Source organism: Scardinius erythrophthalmus (assembly GCF_964197995.2).
Source record: "Scardinius erythrophthalmus genome assembly, chromosome: 9".
Lineage (NCBI taxonomy): Eukaryota > Metazoa > Chordata > Actinopteri > Cypriniformes > Leuciscidae > Scardinius > Scardinius erythrophthalmus.
The window spans coordinates 25,962,026-25,984,753 of NC_138229.1; the positions used below are offsets into that span (position 1 = coordinate 25,962,026).

General features: G+C 36.4%; 2 protein-coding genes across 3 annotated transcripts; one reads left to right on the top strand and one right to left on the bottom strand.

Annotated features, from left to right (window-relative positions):
• Window positions 1-232: 232 nt before the first annotated feature.
• cdc20 (cell division cycle 20 homolog) lies at window positions 233-6,847 on the top strand. Its single transcript, XM_081373866.1, has 11 exons — window positions 233-422; window positions 1,103-1,314; window positions 2,502-2,641; window positions 2,746-2,842; window positions 3,329-3,454; window positions 3,536-3,732; window positions 4,361-4,455; window positions 5,092-5,317; window positions 5,471-5,596; window positions 5,685-5,802; window positions 5,918-6,847. Exons 2-11 carry the CDS (start codon window positions 1,125-1,127, stop codon window positions 6,076-6,078), a joined length of 1,476 nt encoding a protein of 491 aa, XP_081229992.1. The 5' UTR covers window positions 233-422; window positions 1,103-1,124; the 3' UTR covers window positions 6,079-6,847.
• A 1,852-nt stretch (window positions 6,848-8,699) lies between these two features.
• elovl1a (ELOVL fatty acid elongase 1a) lies at window positions 8,700-21,403 on the bottom strand. Of its 2 annotated transcripts, none has more exons than XM_081374598.1 (8): window positions 21,079-21,403; window positions 12,795-12,886; window positions 12,413-12,603; window positions 11,803-11,883; window positions 11,228-11,284; window positions 11,000-11,105; window positions 10,209-10,348; window positions 8,700-9,449 (listed from the first exon to the last, which is right to left on the bottom strand). In XM_081374598.1, exons 2-8 carry the CDS (start codon window positions 12,853-12,855, stop codon window positions 9,138-9,140), a joined length of 948 nt encoding a protein of 315 aa, XP_081230724.1. In that variant the 5' UTR covers window positions 12,856-12,886; window positions 21,079-21,403; the 3' UTR covers window positions 8,700-9,137. The 2 variants fall into 2 exon arrangements, with proteins under 2 accessions (XP_081230724.1, XP_081230725.1); XM_081374599.1 differs by lacking the exon at window positions 21,079-21,403 and adding an exon at window positions 14,442-14,578 and having other exon boundaries at window positions 8,703-9,449.
• Between the last annotated feature and the right edge of the window lie 1,325 nt (window positions 21,404-22,728).

The window sequence follows — 22,728 nt, forward strand, 5'->3', positions numbered from 1 at the left end:
TTTCAGAAACATTATTCTGCCATACCTTGTTTTTTTCCTCAAAATACAAATTCGTAAAACCAGCAGTGAGCGACAAAACAGATTAACGACATAACCTGAAACGATCCTAAAGGACTCTTAATATGTAATACTGTCAGGAAGTATTCAATGATACCATTCACCAATCAGCGCGCAGCATTCTGCCTGGCTGCCTTGGTAACAGCGAAAACCTTTGTTTTTTGAATTGTCCAATCACGACACGCGTTTAAGACATTTAAACTGGCGTTCATCCGTTAGCTGTCTTCACATGCACACCCTCAGATAAGTCTTGACTCTGCTTGTGGAAGGACGGAGAAATCACAAAAGTTGCAAGTAGACTACAGCGGCTAAATTGTATTGACAATTTTGTTGTGCATCGGAGGAACGAAGTTGCTGGATTTGTGGTAAGATTAAGTATATATATTTTTATGATTAGGCTAGTTATGGACATTACTGCAGTGCTTTGTATCTGTTGCGTTTATATCTATTTACAAGGGGTGTAACAATGTATCGTTTCATAATATATCGCAATATACAATTGCAACAATGTGTAACTTAACGTTAGTAACGTTAGTTCACCAAAAATAAAAACTAATGTGATAAAAAAAATAAAAAATCACGTTTTCAGAGATTTAGTGTCAGTACTACATTAAACTAACTTACTACATATATATATATATATATATATATATATATATATATATATATATATATATATATATATATATATATATATATATATATATATATATATATATATATATATAATTGACTAATGTATAATAATGCAGTGGGGGGATATCTGTGGGTTCTGATAATCCCAAATGTCTTATGTTACCAGTAAAAAGTGGTACTTTATTTTAAATCTATCTAGTTACTGACATAAATAAATTGGTAACATTTTATCATATGTCTTGGAGTATTGCAATAATATTGTATCGTGATATGTATCGAATCGTGACAAGAGGGTATGGTTACACCCCTTCATGTAACGTTGTCATTCTTATGTTAAAGTTTATGGAAAGCCTATAAAGTTTGTTTTCTTATTTTGATGTGTATGTATCCTGTCTATTTTCTCCTACAGAGTGACCATCTCTGTAGCAGTAATGTCCCAGTTTGGGTTTGAGACTGACATCCACAATGTCCTCCGGCTGGACATGCCTATCACAAACGCTCCGATGGCGAGGTGGCAGAGGAAAGCCAGCACATCCAGCTCCACCAACACAAAATCCCTCTCACCAAACAAGAGTGTCAACCGATCAGTGAGCCTTTCCAAAACCCCCAGTAAAACCCCAGGTAAGAGTCATATGTGTCCAGCTCCTGGTCAGTGTCAGTGGTGGCTGGTGGGTTTTAAAATGGAGGAGGCACACAATTTTAGTGGTCGAATCCACTCCCAAGGAATTTAACTGCTTTAAAATGGCTTTTTTGGTCACTTATAGAATACTAAATTAATAGAATAGAATAGAATATATAGATATATTAATAGAATATTATATCAATATATTGCTAGACCATCCCATAATGATGCATAAAGATATCAATCTAACTATGAAAACAAAATGCCCATGAAAAGGTTAAGTGCAGGTTTTTTCAGACTTTGGACCTAAACATTGCTGCATCTATTTTACTCTCACTGCTCTATGCCATCCTGTTTAAAAAAAACAACTATTTTTCTTATGCTAGTTAACTTGTTCATGTTCCCTAATTCATTTGTTGAGCACCACCTCGAGGAGCCACGAAGTAGCGACGCAGGGAAATCCATTTAGAGCGCCTTATTTTATTCATTAAAATATCAATATTGGGTGTCAGTGAATCTATTATCGTATTGCATGGAGGACAACGATATATTGCTGCATTACTTTTGTCCTAGACCATCACTTCAAGCAAAAGTCCATCCTTCTGTCATTTTAAATGTCCATGTTAAGAACACGTTCAGCCGTTTAGTAAAGCTGATTGCTGTAGTCTATATGCAACTAAGGCATGGGGTCTTCCTTCATTTTTAATTTGTAGCTGTTGTTCGAATGACCGTTCAAACTAATACCATGTAATTTACGCCTCGTCGGTGATTGATATACCAAAGGAGGCTAACCTCCTCTGCCCTGTTTCTTTTCTCAACACTTGTAATCGCTCTAAGTAAAATACTCTTGTGGTAGTTTTTTTTTTTTTTTTTACTAACGGAGGCACAAGTCTCCGGCTATGGATTTGCCTCCCCCTTCTTTATCCTCTCAGACTCGCGTTTCACAAATTCAACACATTTGGGGAAGAGGTCTGCGGTGGTTACACTTCCAGTGGTGAAATTACAAAGAAGTACACATTCTGAGACATGAAATTAATAACTGGGAAATTTTATCAACATTAAATCGTCCTTCTCCCATTTTCAACTCACAATTTTGGGTAGGCTGTGCCTCCCCTGTTGAGCCGCCACTGGTCATTGTAGTTAGTTGGAGTGTCTTCAGTGTTTAATATTCAATGTCTCTTAAAAGGAAAGAACGGCAAGACCCAAAACACCCCCTCTAAGGCAGGAGGAGATCGATTCATCCCAACAAGAAATAACAAACAGTTGGATGTAGCTAGTTTTCTTATTTCCAAAGAAAACGAGCCTGTGGAAGACTCCTCTACAGCAGTAAGTTCCTAATAATAAGTGTTGTAGTTATAAATTATTATAATAAAACATCATTATAAATGCGTCAGATTATATATGTTTTCTGACTGTCAATGTCCTTGCAGCCAAATCAGAAAGCTTGGTCTGTGACACTAAATGGATATGACATTGAGGAAGCAAAGATCTTGCATTTAGGAGGAAAGCCACTGAACGCCCCTGAGGGTATGGTTTTTATTTTTTTTAGTAGTAATATTAAATTGAATGAATTGTTTTTGGCTTATTGGTTTAAAGGTGATAGTTTGGCCAAAAATGAAAATTGTCATTTAATCACCCTCAAGTTGTTCCAAACCTGTATAAGGTTTCCTTTTTTTTTTTTTTTTTTTTTTTTTTTTTAACAAGATGATATTTTAAAGAATGTTGTTAACCAGACAGTTGACGGCACCCATTGTCTTCCATAGTGTTTTTTTTTTTTTTTTTTCATTTCGTTTTTTTTCCTTTCTATTGGGGAAGTCAATGGGTGTCTGGTTACCAACATTCTTTAAAATATCATCTTGTTACAGTGTTAAACTTTTAGGTTTGGAACAACTTGAGGGTGAGTTGGTAATGACAATTTTCATTTTTGGGTGAACCATCCCTTAAGTTTAATTTGCCTGGTAACGTCCTTCCACAAATGGGTCTCTCAAATGAACTAAACATCATCTCCCACAGGTTATCAGAACAACTTGAAGGTTCTCTACAGTCAGGTTCCCACACCGGTCTCGATCAAGAAGAGCCGGTACATTGCCTCCGTTCCAGAGCGAATTCTAGATGCCCCTGATATCAAAAACGACTTCTGTGAGCTGACAGTTTTGCATTACATCATGCAGTCTAATTTGAAGAGATTTATTTGAGCCTAATGTTGCAATTTATGTTCAGATCTGAACCTGATGGATTGGGGAAGGCAGAACGTTTTGGCAGTTGGCCTTGCCAACCAAGTGTATTTGTGGGATGCTGGCATGGGGAGCATTGTTTTATTGAAGAAAATGGAGGATGATAATGAATACATCTGTTCTGTCTCATGGAGCAAAGATGGCAATTTCTTGGCCGTTGGGACCAGTGATTGTAAAGTCGAGGTAATTGACTTTTTTGTTTTCTCATACTGTGGTTGAATAATTGTACAATGGTTCTCACCCTTTTTGACTCCAAGCCCCCCTGAATGTACTTTATTACCATGATATTACATTACATTATTTTTGTGACTAATGGGGATATTTATTCATTCTTTACTTATAAAAAAAAAAAAACTCCTAAGAGCTTTACATAACTAAGAAAAATGTATATTGCCTGACTTTACCAGGTCAAAATGACCTTAAATATAATATATTTCCATTTTGGTTCTTAATGACAATTGTTGAGTGAAGTCAATGTCAGCTTACATAACTTCAAGTTAATTTTGGTTTCTTTTCTTTTTTTTTTTCTTTTAAGTTAAGGCCTGGGGCAGTCTTGTAAGACTAGTCTTACAAGTTAGTCACTGTTTTAAGTCCGTTACATACAATTTTGAAGTTTTAGTGAGCATTGGACCCTTGGTTGAGAACCACTGTTATACTGTGATCCTTGATTGATTGCATGTCGGTGTTCAGTTTCTCATTATGGATCTTATGTAGAGATTGCAGCTATTATACATAAATCAGTCAAGATATTGCTCTGCAAATTGCCATCTTGTTTGCTGAATTTCTCAAAGGATCATACAATTTCTTGCAGTTATGGGATGTTCAGTGCCAAAAGCGTCTCCGCAGCATGGATGGCCATTCGGCAAGGGTTGGTTGCTTGAGTTGGAATGATCATGTTTTGTCTAGGTAAGACATCATCTCCTTGCACTCTTCAGATTATATGCATTTCAGGGGTTTAAAGCCTGGAACACACCAAGCCGACGGCTGAAATTGGTCCTCGTCGGCTTTTTTCGGCCGATTTGACATGTTGAATCGGCGTCGGTGAAAGAGGGAACTCTGATTGGCTCTTCAGCTTAGTGAACAAGTCAGTGTACGAGAATAACAAAACAGCGAGCAAAGTCAAAACGGTACATATAGATGGCTGTTCTAATGGTACGTCATCATACCTGAGTGTTCCTTGGCGAATATTTCAATATTAACACAAGAGGAGTGGAATAAAGAAAGTGTTTAGCAGGATTGATATTCAAAGCGGTAAGCACGCACTGCTTTGTTTATGGTGTGTGTGTATCTGCAGCCGGCAGCATCGGTTTCCCTTTTTGAATGACGAATAGACGAATATATCTGCAGAAATAGACAGTTGTCTCATTTACACACAGGCGCAGAATGCGCATTCTAGCTGACAGTCGGCAGTAGTTCTCTCGGTGTGTTCAAGTGCAGCTTTTTACCCCGACGCGAGGCGACAACACAGTCGGCTTTCATCAGCGCTAGTTCGTCGGCATTGGCTTGGTGTGTTCCAGGCTTAACACTGTTTGTTCTCCACAGTGGCTCCAGATCTGGTTTGATTCATCAGCATGATGTTCGAGTAGCAGACCACCACATCTTCACCTTCGGTGGACACACTCAGGAAGTCTGTGGCCTTACCTGGTCTCCAGATGGGAAATATTTAGCTAGCGGTGGCAATGACAATATGGTGTACATCTGGCCAATGACGACTGGTTCTGAATATCAAGCCATCCATGCTCTAAGTGAACACCAGGGAGCGGTCAAGGTAACTTGAATTTAGAAGGAAAAAAAAAGAAAAAAAAAAAAAAGGAAGAGAGGTTCACCTACCTCTCTTCCTTTTTTTTTTTTTTTTTTTTTTCTTTTTTTTTTTTTCTACTGAGGTTGTAGTTGAGATCTTTGTCCCTTTTGCACCCTTAAGGCTTTGGCATGGTGCCCTTGGCAGCCCAGCATCCTTGCGTCAGGAGGGGGCACCAGTGACCGTCATATTCGCATCTGGAATGCCAACAGTGGCTCTTGCATCAGTGCATTTGATACTTGTTCACAGGTAGGCTCACCCACTGTATCCCCGCATGGTATAGTACAGGTAATGTTATCTTGAGTGATACGATTACTACATTTTCGCTTCCCTCCAGGTATCTTCTCTTGTTTTTGCACCAAACTACAAAGAGTTGGTGTCAGGCCACGGTTTTGCTCACGACAAGGTTATCATCTGGAGATACCCCTCACTCACTAAAGTTGCAGAGCTTGAAGGCAAGTTTGTACTTTGTAAATTTGTGTGGTCACCCTTCATTCAGTTAAACATTTCAACCACACTAATAGTGAATTTACATTTAAATTCCTGTCCTTCCCAAATTATTCATCTCAGGACATGAAGACCGAGTCCTCAACTTGGCTATGAGTCCAGATGGTTCAACTGTGGCTTCTGTTGCTGCTGATGAAACCATTCGACTTTGGAAGGGTTTTGAAAAAGATGCCATCAAGAAACCCAAGCCCACCAACAGCATCATTCAACAACGCATTCGATAATGTAGTTTTTTTTTTTTCTATTTTTATTTTTTTTATTAATTGCATCCAACAAATGGGGAGTTTAAAGATCTGAAGCAGTGTTTATTAGAAACTTCCTTTGTGAATAGAATTGCCCAGCTCTTTGAAAGCCAAACAAACCAATGTTACGTTCTGTCATGCCTGCCAAAAGCTCTACACTAAGCTTTGGTAGACACTCCCTTATTCTTGTGTTTTCAGAGGCACAATGTGTTTTTAAATTAAAAATGAGAACAGATGAGATTCCCAGAAGACCACCTCCTTTGAAAGTTAAACCCTTGAATAACGATTTGTGACGATTGACGATTCTGTCAAGTTTGTGCATATTTAACTCTAAAAGTAATCACTAAAGTATGTACAGAAATGTAAATTTTCAAATAAAGTTTTGTAAGAATTTCTTCCCCCTTTTGACATGCTGCTTTTTGCCTTCTAGGTGCTCTCTACTGCATGTGTTCTTTAATGCATGGTTTTAAAGCGCTATTAAGGGAATCATGTATTGCCATGTTGGCAGAATGGTTGAATTAAACAAAACTGACATTTGCTTTTTGAGTCCAATTCACACTGCACTGACGGACTGCAACGGACACTCTGGTTTTGTCGGATCATTGTTACTACTGTCTTAGCTTGTTTTTGCAGATTTTGCAGGTGGTCGGTAACAAAGTACATTTACCTGAGTACTATATGTACACGTTTTGAGTATCTGTACTTGTACTTTCCAGTTTTTTTTCTGGAAACTTTAACTTCACTACATTTGAAAGACAAATATTGTACTCTACTACATTTCTGTCAAGCTCCTTGAGTAGAAAGTAGTAATGTCAGTTAGGGGATGATTTTGGTTGCAGGGGTTGCATTTTGGTTGGAAAGTCGGGTTGATGTAAGAACGACTTCAGAACCCGACGTCGGGTTCTGACGGTATATAGTGATCCACAATATAACGTCTGTCCAGTGTTGGAGATTAATGTCAATCTGGCATTGGATTTTGGTTTGGTCTCCTAAATGTGAATTTTTTTTTTTTTTTGGAGCACACTAGCTTATAGAATATAGATAACAGTAGGCTAAGGTAACATACTAAAAGCCAAAAAACTTTAAATAGGGCACTATTTGAGGGAACAGCCATGTGTGTCTGAAACCAATGTGGATGTTATTGAGTGCACTTACTTATTCAATCTCACATTCAATCCCACTACTGGAACTGTGATCTAGAAATAAATTTGATATTGATATGAGGGTAGGCAGGCATAGATTCAGAGGCATAAGGTACAAAGTATTACATACAACAATGCAACAATAAAACAATGCGTTTACTTTTGATACTTAAGTACTTTTAAAAACAAGACAAGTATTTATGTACTTAAGTAACGGAGTAATATTTGACCAGTAGTTTCACTCAAGTAAGGAAGTTGTGTACTTTGTCCACCTCTTGTCGGCTCGTGGAATGTCTGAGAAGTGACGTATTGTCATCTGGTGATTGTCCGCCTGTCAGTGCAGTGTGATTTGGCCTTCTGTCTTAAAGGGATAGTTCACCCAAAAATGAAAATTCTGTCATTTATTCTCCCTCAAGTTGTTCCAAACCTGTATGATATACTTTCTTCTGCTAAACACAAAAGAAGATATTTTAAAGAAGGTTGGTTATTAAACAGTTGCTGGTCCCCATTGACATCCATAGTATTTTTTTTTCCTACTATGGAAGTCAATGGGGTCCATCAGTCGTTTGGTTACCGACTTTCTTCAAAATATCATCTTTTGTGTTCAGCAGAAGAAAGAAAGTCATACAGGTTTGGAACAACTTGAGGGAGAGTAAATGATGACAGAATTTTAATTTTTGGGTGAACTATTCCTTTAAGCAGTCAAAATGCTTTGAGGTTCTGCTATGGGAACTTTGGGTAATTTTGACCCGAAATTGAGTGATCCAGGAATACAAAAAGAAGAAAAAAGAATGGATTCGAGGAGTTTGTGGTTGTAATACAAAAAGGAACAAATCCTTCTCTCCCATAGGAACAAATACTTCAGTATACATAGAAAAAAAACCCATATACAATTAAATAAAATAAAAAAAATAATTTTTAATGCAATCTGAATGCATACTGAAGAGATTAATTCAGGAACTGACTTCAGGACCCAGGAGAATATTTCTGTTCATTTGCTCCATATAGAGCTATAAGACCATCTAGTGGCAAGAGTCATGAAATAACATGTTATATTATTTGTTTTCCACAAGAGGTCGACAGAGACACCCATATGACCCAATGTGAGATATTCTGAGCTGATTTAAGCTGGTTATTACGTGGAGTTATTTTGAATTTAAGTTGAAAGAATGTGCTTAAATTATACTATTTATTGATACAAATCTAGACCTTTAAAAGTAAACAAAAGAAAAAAAAGAAAAAAAAATCTCCAAAAAATATTTGCATTAAAAAATGTATAATATAAAATATTATAAAACTGAAATGATCCAAGTTTTCTGGACAAAAAAAAGGGTATTATTTTAAGGCTTTGTGTGATTTTTTTTAAGGATGCAAGTTGCATGGAGTTTCTATAATATATACACACCATGTAAACAATGTTTTGTTTCAATTCATTTTTGAATAAAAATCAACTTCACAAATGGAGCATAAAAAAATACAATTTATTATAAAAAAGTGTTTATTAAATGATAAGTTACGAACAAACTCTAGAAAAATGGACAGCTCATACATTTCCAATAAACTGAGGAAATATTTATTTACAGTCAAGTTTGAGTTTGTGAGAACTGTACAGTGTGCAAACAACAGGGAGACTCATATGCCAGGAAAAAAAGCCAAGATCAACCGGATTAAACCACAGACATGCTGTCGGGTTTCAGAGCGACGTCAACGAAGTCAACTTCAGTGGACGAATTCTCTTCATGTATAGTGCTCCCCAGCCTCCAACATCCATAAATACAAAGAAAGGGGGACCCACCGCCAGATCCAATGTGCCGCTTCATCTCCCGTGCAATCATAAAAAAATTATCAATTGACAAAAATAATCTAACAATCATGTCTCTGATGTTTTGATTGGCCCACTTAGACCTCCTTCACTTTACCATTGTGGGCAAATCCGTTAGTGTGGTGCACATTGCCGTTTTCTAAGTGTTTGCCGTTGGCCACTACCACAGGCTCAATCACAGTGATAATGCCATTCTGTGTGGGTTTGTCCTCAATAGAAACAGGTAGTCGCTTGCCCTTTACGTAGGCCTGGATCCAGAAGTTTGAGAAGAGGATGAAGAAAAACATGCCGTAGATCAAGATGAGATGAATGAAGAGGGGAACTTGGAATTCACACTTTTCCATGAAGTAATACTGAGAGATATGGACAGTCACCAGTACAAATTGAATCTGTGGAAAATACATGGAAAGAAATTAAATTATATCTCCATCATTTTAAAATGCCCCTATTATGTTTTTTTTGGATATTATCTTTAATGTAGTGTTTAACATAGCTGTTTGTGAATGTAAACGGTCTGCAGAGTTTCAAAGATCAGTGTGCACGATAAATGGAGTGGAGTTACGGTCTCCCAAAAGAAAGAACTGATTCTGAATCACCTGAAACAAGTCGTCAGTAACTCCAGTCTTACTAAGTAGGTTTGTAACAAATTTGCATAATGTCAGCCTATGGTCTTCATTGGCTGCCTGCAAACAACGTCTGCTTTTACCCGCCCTCAAACACTGTAGCTGGGGCCTGAAAGAGTTTGTTTCGTGTTGTCAACATATCGGAAAGACGCAGTTTTCTGCACAGTGAAAGCAAATGCACGTTGATGCACTTCCAAAAGAAAAGGACTCGGGCTCGAACTGATACGGTAAAACCAACGTCATTGTTACTGTTTGTGTCACGGTGTATACAAGTGCTGAGGAAGCCTCCGGAGCTGAAATTCAGATATGGTAACGGGCTTTTCATTTCTGACAACCGCTGTAAGCTTCCGTATTGATGGAAAGGAATGGAATGTAAATAGAATGTAATGACAATTGTAAGACAAGTATAAATTATCATTTTTACTTCAATCTCAATGTATGCCTGCCATTTTGGTTACACATTGATGCAAATGCATTTCACATTAAATCACATAAGATTAAGAGTTTAAATGAGTTTCTACTAACCAGTTGGATAGCTGTCATGTACTTTTTCCACCACAGATACTTCTGGAAGCGCGGGCCAGCAGCAGCTAGACCGTAGTAGGTGTACATGATGACGTGGACACAAGCGTTCACCAAAGCATGGAAAGAACCCATGCCACCGACTGTCATTTTCACATGAAAATAAATGGAAGTAATTGAAATTAGACATCTTTACACCAGTTAATACACCCTAACCGTATCCCCTTGTTTATACTTTGCCCACGTGCAGGAAAGAAAGAAGTCTTTTATAGGAACAAAAAATGCCACCTAATTTCACAGGCTCCGAAAATCTCAGGCTTTTTTATTTTCATATGAAAAAACAGTTTTAATCTTATTTGGGCCGCAACTTCATGGCCAAAGGCACAATCTGGTTCTTGAAGCAAAACCAGTTAATAACCACTGATCTATTAAACCATCCAGCAAGCAATTTTGCATTTAAAAGACGTCTAATAGCCGTCCAAACACAGCCCTGACGTCTAGGGTGAAACAAGGCAAAATTTGAGTTGTCAGTGAAAATTTAACAGACATCTAACCATAGCCCAAGTATAGACGCACAGACTACGCATAAAAGATGTTAAAGACATGAAACCAAACACCTTCTAATCACGGTTGACTTTGCTTACATGATGGAATATCATACATCCTGGATGTTATTTTGGCAAAAACATCATGAAACCAAATTCAAGGTTACTATATCGGATCTATAGTTAACCTAGATGGCGAAAAGACGGCTATTGCTTGCTGGTCAGCGACTACAGTGTTGATAGACTCACCTGGAGTAAGAGTGATGCCCCACCACCAGGTCCAGGGCAAGATGGAATGATGGAAGATATGGAGGAACGTCACCTGACTGTGCTTCTTTCTCAACACAAAAAACACCTGGATCACAGACACAGTTCTCGTTAAGCTTCTGTATATTGTGCCAGATGCCTTTGCATCTCCTATTCCAAATACAGCATTAAAACACACAAATTTAAGGCATGAAGACAAATTATTCTTACCGTATCTAGAAGTTCAACATATTTGGAGAAATAGAATAACCAAGCTCCTCGAACCATCTGGGGATATAAGGAGAAACACAATTAGCAATACGCATTACCATTCAAAGGTTTCGAGTTTGTAAAATATTTAAAATATTTTTAAATGTTCACCAAGTCTGCATTTATTTGATCAAAACACCATAACTATTAATATTGTGAAATATTATTACCATTTAAATGACTGTTTTCTACTTTATCATATTTTAAAATATAATATATTCCTGTGATGTTAAAGCTGTATTTTCAGCATCATTACTCCAGTCTTCAGTGTCACATGATCCTTTAGAAATCATTCTTATATGCTGATTTGATGCTCAAGAAACAATATTACTTATTACAGTTGAAAACAGTTGTGCTGCTTACTATTTTTGTGGAAAATGTGAGGCTTTTTATTTAGGATTCTTTGATGAAGAGAAAGTTTAAGAACAAGCAGTTATTGGAAATAGAATTTTTGATCAATTAAATGCGTTCCGTCTGAACAAAAGTATTAATTCCTTTCGATAGCATAAGAACATGTTTGAATGAAACAAACTTACTCTGAGAGCTTGAGGACTGTTGGAGGTGTCACAGAGGTCACATCTCCAAGTGTATGTTGTTCCCCAGCCAGACATCAAGAACTGTAAGCGCCAGGCAGATTGAAAAAAATTACACAAAAGCACAATAACATGGTTTGTTCATCTTTTCCCTTCTGTCATAATTTACTCACCCTCATGTCGTTCCAAACATCTGATTTACTTTCTTCTGTGGAACACAAAAGACGTTTATCAGAATGCTCACGCTGCTCTTTTTCATATAATGAAAGTGAATTGAAAATGCCCATAGGCTCAAAAAAGCACCATAAAAGTATCATAAAAATGCACCATAATGTTGTCAAATCTGCTTTTATGATACTTTTGATTGTCATTTTTGGAGCTTGTCAGCTATGGTCACCATTCACTTTCATTATATGAAAAAGAGCAACTTGAAGATTCTGCTAAACATATCCTTTTGTGATCTACAGAAGAAATGCTATTGTACGGTGAGCAAATTTTCACTTTTGAATCGACAATATCTTTCTCTAGCAGTTCTCCTCAAAGACATTAGTTCAGGTACATGAATAAGTTTAGTTACTCTCCCAAACACGAAAAAATGAAAAGACTTGTTTACCTCATAAACAATGTAGGAGTTGAAGGCCACCATAGAGAAGTTATAGACAATCATAGTTGTTTTGAGGCTGAAAGGTTTGCGATTGGCCATGTATCGTGGTCCCACATATAAAACGAAGAAGACGTATCCCAGCAAGATGACCGTCATCTGAATGGGACTCTGCATCAGCGGATAATCACGCACTCTGGCATCTGAGAAAATTACACATCAACCGATCAGCCACATGAAACATCTTTCTAAAGTAGATTCTACTAGTGGCCAAAACTGTAGTGCTGTTTAAAACAAATTTGAAAGCTTTAATAGTTTTTAATAGCATAACACATAAGCCAGTGATGTTGGTGGTTTTTGCTCATCTAAAAAGCACAATGCAATGAGCTCTTACCAGTTCTTTTCAGAAGAAAGTCGTAGAACCTCAAGACGCTCGAAAACACCTCTTCAAACATCTTGTCTTTATTTCTTCAGACAACCAATAAACTGGAGGACATAAGTAAATGTGTTACAACTAGGCAAGCAAACAATGACAATCCAGCTAGTAAAAGGCTGGTCAGACTAATATGCTGTTATCAGGAGGACAGTGGAGTCAGAGTCAATAATGGCAGCCCAGCAAAAGCAAACAAGAAACAGCTGGCCATGTGAACAGGATGCAAAGCCCAACCTGAGTGGTCCATGACGTTACCAAAGCCAAACTATTATTATTACCAACTATACTATTGAGTGTACTACAATATGTGCAGTTGGCTTAGTGCAGTTCAAATTTTAACCCAAAATCTTGATTTGAATGTATAAGGGAAATTGGTCCTGTAACTGATCAGTGGTCAACATTTTGCCTTCACTAGTTTATTCAAAATGGTCATCCGGTCACATTTTTTTTTTTTTGTGTACAAATATAAGATGCCACACATACAGCATGTAGTACTATATGTCCAAATATGGTACTTCCTGCAAATATTCCACAAAGTCTCTTATATGAAGTTCTGTGTGCATAATTGCATAAGAATTTGAAAAATGTCATTTAAAATAGTTTAGTAGCACATCACCTTTCCAAAAGTATTTCACATCTGTTGCCCATGCAAAAATGTTGGGAAACAACATAAAGCCCCCACCTTTCTAGCTCTGTATGTCAATGTTGAGTTACACAGAGAAGATTGAATGAACAGACTATTTAGTGTGTTCCTACTGCTCAAAACCCACATGGGATCCGACCAGACAAACCGAACAGGACTACTAAGACTTAGGCCTGGCTTCACAGGCAGGGCTTAGATAAAGCAAGGATTAGGCCTTAGTTCAATTATGACATTTAAGTAGCTTTTATAAACGTGCCTTAAAAAACAAAAGTTCAAGTTGCTTTCAACTAAAACAGCTCAAACATGCATTTTAGTCTGGGACTAGCTTAAGCTTTGTCTGTGAAACAATAGGATAGGATGACAAAGCACACTAAACAGACCCTTCACTGCTTATCTTGCCTACACATCTAATGCATTTCCACCTGTTTCATCAGAAGAGAACAGAACCATCATAGGAACACAAGAGGAGGGAGACACACAATTGTTGTAATCAAAAAATCTACTAAAACTTTTACCGTCCTTTCGCTCTTAGAATCAACAAAGCTGATGTCATCTGTACAACCTGAACTCCAATGAATAGTGCAATAGTGCAAAGCCAGTCAAACTGGTGAGGTGGAGAAACATAGATATCTATCCTGAATCAGATTAACTCACTAGACATTAACTAGATTAACTAGACAGAAACTGCTGACAACATCACGAAAATTAGTCACAAACAGTCAATACTACACAGAAAACATAATCATAAACAACAGACACACACACACACACACACACAAACTAAATCCTGAGAGATGCAAAGATGGTTTAAGCTGACCATATCAAGTGTCTCATCACACTTCTCGGTCACCTAAATAAGGAGAAAATATACAAACTATCCCAAGAAACTATTTGATAGGAGACAGTGAGGGATGCCAGTTCATAATACAGCCTACGAAAAATACAAAAGTATGTTTTAAGCTTACCTGTTGTCTTTCTGTTGATGCAGTCAATCCAGCCAAAAATAAATAAATAAATAAATATATCTAAAAATATATCTAAAAAAAAAAGAATACTGCCCCACAGGGGCAAATAAATGGATGACAGACCCAGGTAAGCAGTGGAAACAGTCTCTGAACTTTGATTCTTTCCAGTGTCCTTATTCTTTCTTTCAGTGGCTCTCAATCACAGCCGTTTTCCCCAGTGATAGAATAAGTGTCAGGCCCGTGGGAGTTTTGCCAAGGCAGAGACAGGCCACGCTCAGAGGAGTCACTCCCAGTGCCTAATATAAACCTGAGCAGCAGCTCATTCAAAAGAGACAACACCCGCCTGGTTTCGGGACTGTAGCCTGCATTCAACTGACAGGAACCGCCCTCTGAAACCCACCTCAAAACTCAACGATTGGCTCTCTCTAGAGAGAAACTGGTCAGTGATTGGCTCTAATACTGGTTAGGTTTTTATTATGCAGTGGAAGTAGGCGAGAATTGAGCAGAGACTGCTCAACAATGAAAAGTCTTTTGTTTCCCCTGGGTCACAAATATGGGCCTATATCCAAAGCCAGAGAGAAATGGAAATATATAGGCAACATATGAAAAAAAAAAAAATATATATATATGGTATACTAAATAAATGACAGGTATACTAAATAAATAAAATAAATAAAAATGATGTGTGTAGAATAAGTGTACAGATTAGTGTTATTTCATATTATTTATATATTGTAGGTTTTATAAATCTTTTGAATTATACTGTATTTGTATATTTTTAGTTTCAGTTTTAGTAATTTTTATTACAAATTTAGTTTAAGTAAATTTAGTACTTCAACTAATTATATTTTAGTAAGTTGCCAAGGCAGTTTTGTAAGTTTTTCATGTAATTTTTACATTTTATATTATCCCAGCTTTATTTTTATTATCATAAAATATATTTTAATAGCTTTAGTTTTAGTTAACAATAACAACACTGAAGCAGATTTTTTTTATTTTTTTTGCCACATAATATCATGTGGAAAAGTTACATTGTAGCGACCCTTTTCTAAGAAAACCAAGATATTTTGTGTAATTGAATCAGTTTAATTTCACGTGTTAAGGTGTTATGCTAATGGCTAATCTTGGCCTCTATTTCAATCTCTAGCTAGATGCGTTGTACCATAATGTTTTAAATCATAACCGCAACAATGACAGACATATCAGATACATGTCTATATGTCTATGAGTCAGTGAACCCTCCAGCTCTGAGACACCGTGGTCCATGTGGCACATGTTCTACACAGGGACACTACCAGTCAGTTTCAAAGGATTCCCGTAGCACTGGTCTGACCCGTTCCTCAGACGTTGAGGACAGGGTGTGGGATCCTCAAACTGACACATTCTTGTAGCAGTCCTGGAGGAGGTGAAGAATGACAAAAATCCTGACATGAGTGGGGAGTCTCTGCGCTCGAGCCATTTTCTCTGACACAAAAAGCAGTTTGATAACAGACACACTCACGTCATGCCACAACCGCTAAAAAAATTACATTTAATCAATCGCATTTCACGTCTACATACATACATATTCTAATCTTATCATTCAACATTTATGACTAAAATACCCCTTTCTACAGTGAAAGCTCTGCTATTGTTATGACCAGTTGTTTGAACTTCCTGTAGTTGAAGCTGAGCCAATCAAGAGATAAGTAAAGACAATCACAGATAAGCATCCAATTATAAACCTTCACACATATCTGTGAATTAATGTACAGAGTCCTGTCCAGAACTCCATTCCTCTCTTTTATATCTAAACATACACTTAGAAAAAAAGGTTCAATGGGGTTCTATATAGAACCTTAGGGTTCTTGACTCCATTTTAAAGAGCCCTTCTAACCAGTAAAGTTCGAAATAAGGAAAAATGTCTTAAATGACTGAATAATATGTTCATATTGAGCCAGCCAAGCTCAAAATGCGCAAGTATTTTACTTGCGAGAACATTCGACCACTGTTGCTACGAGGTGACGCCACAGAAAAGCAGATAACAGCCAGTTTGATTCAGCGATATTAAAAACCACAGAACTTGAAGGGGAGGATTTCTGACAGGGGTGGCATCCCCTGATAATCTCATATTTTATGATATTACTTAACCCGAGATTGGTGTTCTAAACTTATTTATGTAATCCAACATACAAAACTACATAATTCAGGTAATATATGCAGCACTGCCATTTAAAAGCTTGGGGTCGGTAAGAAGTTTTTAATGTTTTGCTGCTCATCAAGGTTGCATTTATTTAAAAAAAAAAAATAGTAAAAGAGTAATACTGTGGAATATTATTACAATTTAAAATAACTATTTCTATTATAATATATTTTAAAATGTAATTTATTCCTGTGATGGCAAAGCTGAATTTTCAGCATCAAGTCTTTTCACATGATCCTTCAGAAATCAATCTAATTTGCTGTGATTTGATGCTCAATAAACGTTTTAAATTATATGCCTATCGAGAAGTCGAGGTGTGATTTTCTTTGTGTGACGATTATAAGTCACACTCCCAGGAATTCGTGTTACATTCCAGATGGCTATCATCACCTTATTCTTAAAACCGCACACCTGAGGATCATATGTATACATTCCCTTCACTGTACTTTCACCAAACACCTGACTGACCGAGATAAACGTGTCTTTTTGGCATGGTGACCTCTGACCTATTTTCCCCCATCGTTTCCATTTCCAGTACTATTTATGCTTCAACTGCAGACAGTAAAGCAACTTCTATGAACCAGGACAACTTATTGGACATTTGATCAATTGTGTCATCAGCCACAGCAGTGCTGGTTTTAGCTTTGACTCAGGTAGACACCAAATGTTTAATAATGCATAATTATACAGTTAGATGTATTGATAAATGACTACCATCCTATAGATACTCAGAATAGGTACATTTTAAGATGTTCTCTTTCGTTTAGCCAATCATGCGTGTAAGAAGAACTGTCCTCAACACACCTAAGCCAAGAAAAGAATGGACATCACCACAATAAACCACAGCTAAACTCAAATTGTAGGTCAAACTGAACAAGGAACCTAATACACTAATGACCTGGGAGAGTCTGAGAGCACAATTGGTCATCCATGATTCAATTTAAAGAATCAGCCGTCTCTTATTTCTCTCATTACTCTACTGAATAAACCTTTGCTTCTCGTTCCAGCCCTTGTGACTGAAAACTGAATTAATGTAATTTCGAATTACATTAAATGGGTGTGTTTTCAGGAATCAAACCGATGACTAGACCTGAATGGAAGCCATCCATAAGAACTGCTATGATGCTGGTGAGAGACTTTCAGAAACAGGAGCGTGCTGGTCTGCATTCATGTGCTAATACAGACACATCAGCAGATTCTGAACAGAAGTGATGAGGGATTCCATTCAGTATCCTTCGGTATCAGTCTCACACTGGCTCAAAATAAGATTAAATTGTATAGAGGGAATAACCACTATTAAAAGTAGTGAAACGGGACTGTTTCCTTCAAGTTTTCTCTTTCGGGCAAATTTAAGGAGCTCATAAACCACTAAAAGTAAAATTTGGATTGTAAATAATAGAGCATGATATCACACATTAGATTTATCTTTAAATATTTGTTAAAAATTGAGAGCTAAGACTCCATCTATACACTAAGATTTTAATTATTTTATCTATTTAAATTTGTATTTATTTGTGTATTTGACATTACGTTTCAATGGACTATCAACAAAGATTTTAGGTTTTATGGGGGGAGGGGGGGATTAATATAAATATACAATATGATTCAAAAGTTTGGGTAAGGGTTAGGTTTAGGGTTATGTTTTTGATGCACACCATCATTTTTATGCTTATTAAGGCTGCATTTATTTAATCAAATATATTTTATTTTATTCAGAATTTATTTTAATAGGCTGATTTTTATATTTTTGTGAAACCATGATAATTTTTTTTTCAGGATACTTTGATGAATAGAAAGTTCAAAAGAACAACATTTATTTGAAATAGAAATCCCCTGTAATATTATAAAAGTCTTTACTGTCCCTTTTGATCAATTGAATGTGTCCTTGCTGAATAAAAGTATTAATTTCTTTAATAAAAAAAAGACGTAACAGTAGTGTATAAGAGAACGTGTATTAAGTTATGTAAATGGTCATGGTTTCTTTTTTTTAAATCACCTTTTTTATTCCATGCAGTCTCTTAAAATCATAAAGCTGCAATCATGCTGTTTAAATTAGTTTTAAAATAAAGAATAGCAAGTCAAAGTTATACATATGTTTATGCATTTGTTGTTTATTCTAATTATTTAGGTATTTCTATGGAATTTTAATTTATGCCAAATGAATTGATGTCATAAGGAGGCTTGTGCAATTCACAGATTCTATTGCACAACCTCAATTTTGCAACACCTCACTTGATCTGAAATCTTGTAAATCACTGGGTGAACAACAGAAATTGGAGTAACCATGTCAACAAAAACACAGCCACCATTAAAAACATCACCAACTGAAACTTCCGTAATACAACACCATGAATGAATAATGAACTTGGTCAGAAGAGCAAAGAGGATGTCTGACGAGTACAACCACAGAGAACAGAGGTCCACACCTCACTCACTAATTTATGCGACGTCATCAGCTACCCAAAGCGATTATGTCACCTACTTGATCACGGATGCTATTCAGGCTGGATGGTATGCAATAGGACACACGGAATGTCTTCTGTCTTCACAGAATGTCTTCTAAAAATATCCACCACTTAAAGCATTGCTGAAGTCAGCATGAAACGGAAGTTGTTTTCCCTATTGTGACATATTTCCGAGCATGGAAGCTTGTTTACGCCACAGAATAAATCATTAAAAAAGGCAATTGCGAGTTTACATCTCTCAATTCTGACTTTTTTCAGAATTGCGTGGTATGAGCACAATTGCAAGTTATAAATTCAGTATTGGGAGACATAAACTCGCAATTCTGAGAAAAAAAGTCAGAATTACGTTATATTTCCTCGCAATTGTGAGTTATAAAGTCAGAATTGTGAGACATAAACTCGCAATTCTGACCATTTTTAAGCTAATATCTCACAATTCTGAACAAAGACGTCAGAATCGTGAGATATAAACTCAGAATAGCGAGAAAAGAAAGTCAGAAATGGAACTTTATATCTCCCAATACTGACTATATAACTTGCAACTTAGCTTATATCACGCAACTCTGAAAACAAAAGTCAGAACTGAGGCGTACACTCGCAATTGTGAGAGAAAAAAAAAAAGAATTGCGAGAGAAAAAGTCGCAATTACTTTTTTTTTTTTTTATTCAGTGGCAGAAACAAGCTTCCATATTCTGAGTGAAACGGCTTCTCGAAAAAAATAAAAATAAATGTAGGGCAAAACCTGATTTTGTCCATCAGGAATTGATTGGATGGTTATGGTTTGCAATTGGTTGATCTCATGTGAGTGACAGGTTGTCCCGCCCTCATGCCAGTAAACGCATCATCAGAGAAGAGTTATTTGATCAATAAACGTGTAGGCCTATTAAAAAAAAATTATGTGCACAGATAAATCATTTATAAGAAAAGAAAATACTGAAATTCCATAAAAAAATAAGAATAGTACATTTTGATTTCATGGTGACTTTAAAGCACTGAAGTTGAACTTGCTTATCCTTTCTTATGAATCTGAAAGGCAGTACTGTTACCAGAATCAAAACATTTATTTTGCAGTCCAGTTGTTGCCCATTCAAATCACTTTATATTAGAGAAGGTTGAAAGGTTGGTAGCTTACAGAGAATAATATGCCTTAACCGGTTTAAAAGTTTGGACCTTTTCAAATAAAGATGCATGTGTTGACAAATATTGAGTAAATACTTGTTGGAGCATATTGACTAAAATACAAATTGACAGACCATACTGGAGCTGCATCAGACCAGCATCTTTAAGTGGTCAAGCTTAGGACATGGGTTGCTACTTAGACCAGCTAGAACGTTCTAGAACACAAAGGCCAGCTTAAGCTGGATTTTCCAGAAGGGAGGACATTAATCATAGCCTACATGTGTGAGTTTCGAAGGCAAAATTTCTTCATACTCTTTTCACCACTGGAAAAGACATAGCCTACTAACAATTGCTGAATCTGAGAAACATTTAAGTCTGAAAAGCAACTGAACACTCAATGAACTTTAAAGATGCAGCTCTTCAAGTCCGTAACAAAGCACAACTTTACACCTCCATCACCTAAAACTCAATCCAAATCCATCAGCAATGCATTGCCACACTCAAAAATCCACTCAATAAACTACATGTTACAAGTGTCACATGGTAATGTTAATTAGCCTTTTATCTGTGATTTTAGTAAGAAGTAAATAGTAAGAAGACTATTCTAAATTCAGAGGAAAATACAGAAAATAACACGAATTTTCTTGTATTTTAAATTAATTCATAGACTGAAAAACATTTTGTGGAAAGTGCATCGTGGGTTACACGTTCATGCACAGGTCACCACAGTTCACTGAGTTACATGGGAGAATATTTAACCAATTTGTGATGTACTACCTTGCTGATACAGTATTGTAAAAGCCACAAATGTCACCTTACAGAATAAATTACGAAAAAGTTTACATGTAGAAAAGATACACGAAATTCCCACCTGATCAAGCATGCGTCATGACGCAGGAAGCGGTCTGGGTGTCCGGAAGGTCTGGATTGTTTTTGTATCCATTATTTTCTGAGACATTTCTTTTAATTTATTATGTCAATAAGTTTGTATCAGGACACCTTTAAAGAGTTGTTTCTGATGAGAGCCATTCAACATGATTTATACGGATAAGCGTTATTAAAATCAATGTACATGACTTTGATGAGCTAAATGATCTCTGCGTAACTGCTGCTGCTACTCCCGTATTGTGTTGTTAGTGACACCCAGTAGGCGTCGCTGTACTACAGTGAAACTTACAAGTGAAACTTTCCAGTCTACAACATAGTGCCTGAAAAAGTATTATTAAATTATGTAGTTAAAATCTATACAATTAAAAGCCTAAATAGGATAATATAAACACAGTTATGTATGAATTCTAAGCATCATTACTTTTTATTGTTCAGTGTCTCATGATCCTTCAGAAATCATTCCAATATTTTGATTTGATAAGAAACATTTCTTATTATCATCAATGTTGAAAACAGTTGTGCTGCTTAATATTTTTATGGAAACCGTGATACCTTTTTTTTCGGGATTCTTTGATGAATATAATTAATGTTCAAAAGAACAGCATAGAAACCCTTTGTAACATTTTAAATGTCTTTACTGTCACTTTTGACCAATTTAATGTGTCCTTGTTGAATAGAAGTGTTACTGATCCCAAACTTTTGAACGGTAGTGCAGTTATAGTTAGTGTTAAAATGCTAAAACATGTGATACCAGTTTTGGGGAAAGTTACGCCTTACAATGTTGTGTTTTACGTCCTAAAAAAGAAACAAATTGCATTATATTAGTTACTTTGTATGGAAAGTGATGCGTTACGTTTCTTTTGCGCTACTTTTTCTAACCTGGGCTGGGCTTGCTTGTTTGTTTTTTAATAACAAAAAAAGTTACTTTTTGGCAAATGCCCTTTCACACCAAAAGTGCACATGTAAAAGGAAATGCAAAATACACATCTGTACAATAGAGGGCGCAGCTCAACCTTTCAGCTGTGCTGCTGTTCTGAATCGCAGAAGAATAGGACACAGGAAAAGAAAGAAAAGAAACAAATGTAATGTTTATCTAAAGTTTAGTTTTATGATTGGATCATTGAAGGTCAGTAGCAAAGATTTTGGTTTATAAAGTGAGATTAAATTCGTGTAAGTAAATTTGTGTAATTTAACATAATTATTGCAGGTGTGTGTATTATTCTGAGTTTGCATTTCACTCTTTTTATTCATTTTGATGAATACTGAATCTGTTTTTGTGCAAGTAAGATGAGTAACTGCTCACATTTAGTCTATAATTACGATAACCACATCATGTTCACACAGCGCACACAACTCCTCTGCACTTACTCCTGATTTCTGCAGACAGGAGACCTGTCAGTCAATACAAATTTCAATTATTTGAAAAGTAACTCAGATATTTTGTAGTAAATTTATAAGTAATGTGTTACTTTACTAGTTACTTCTGATTACGTAACTTGCATTACTTGTAATGCGTTACCCCCAAAACTGGTGATAACCTACCCTGGCCTGACATGAAAAATATCCTTGTCCTTTGAACAAATCAGCCTTTCAGTTAATTACTACTTTTATATACTATATCATATAGTTGGCC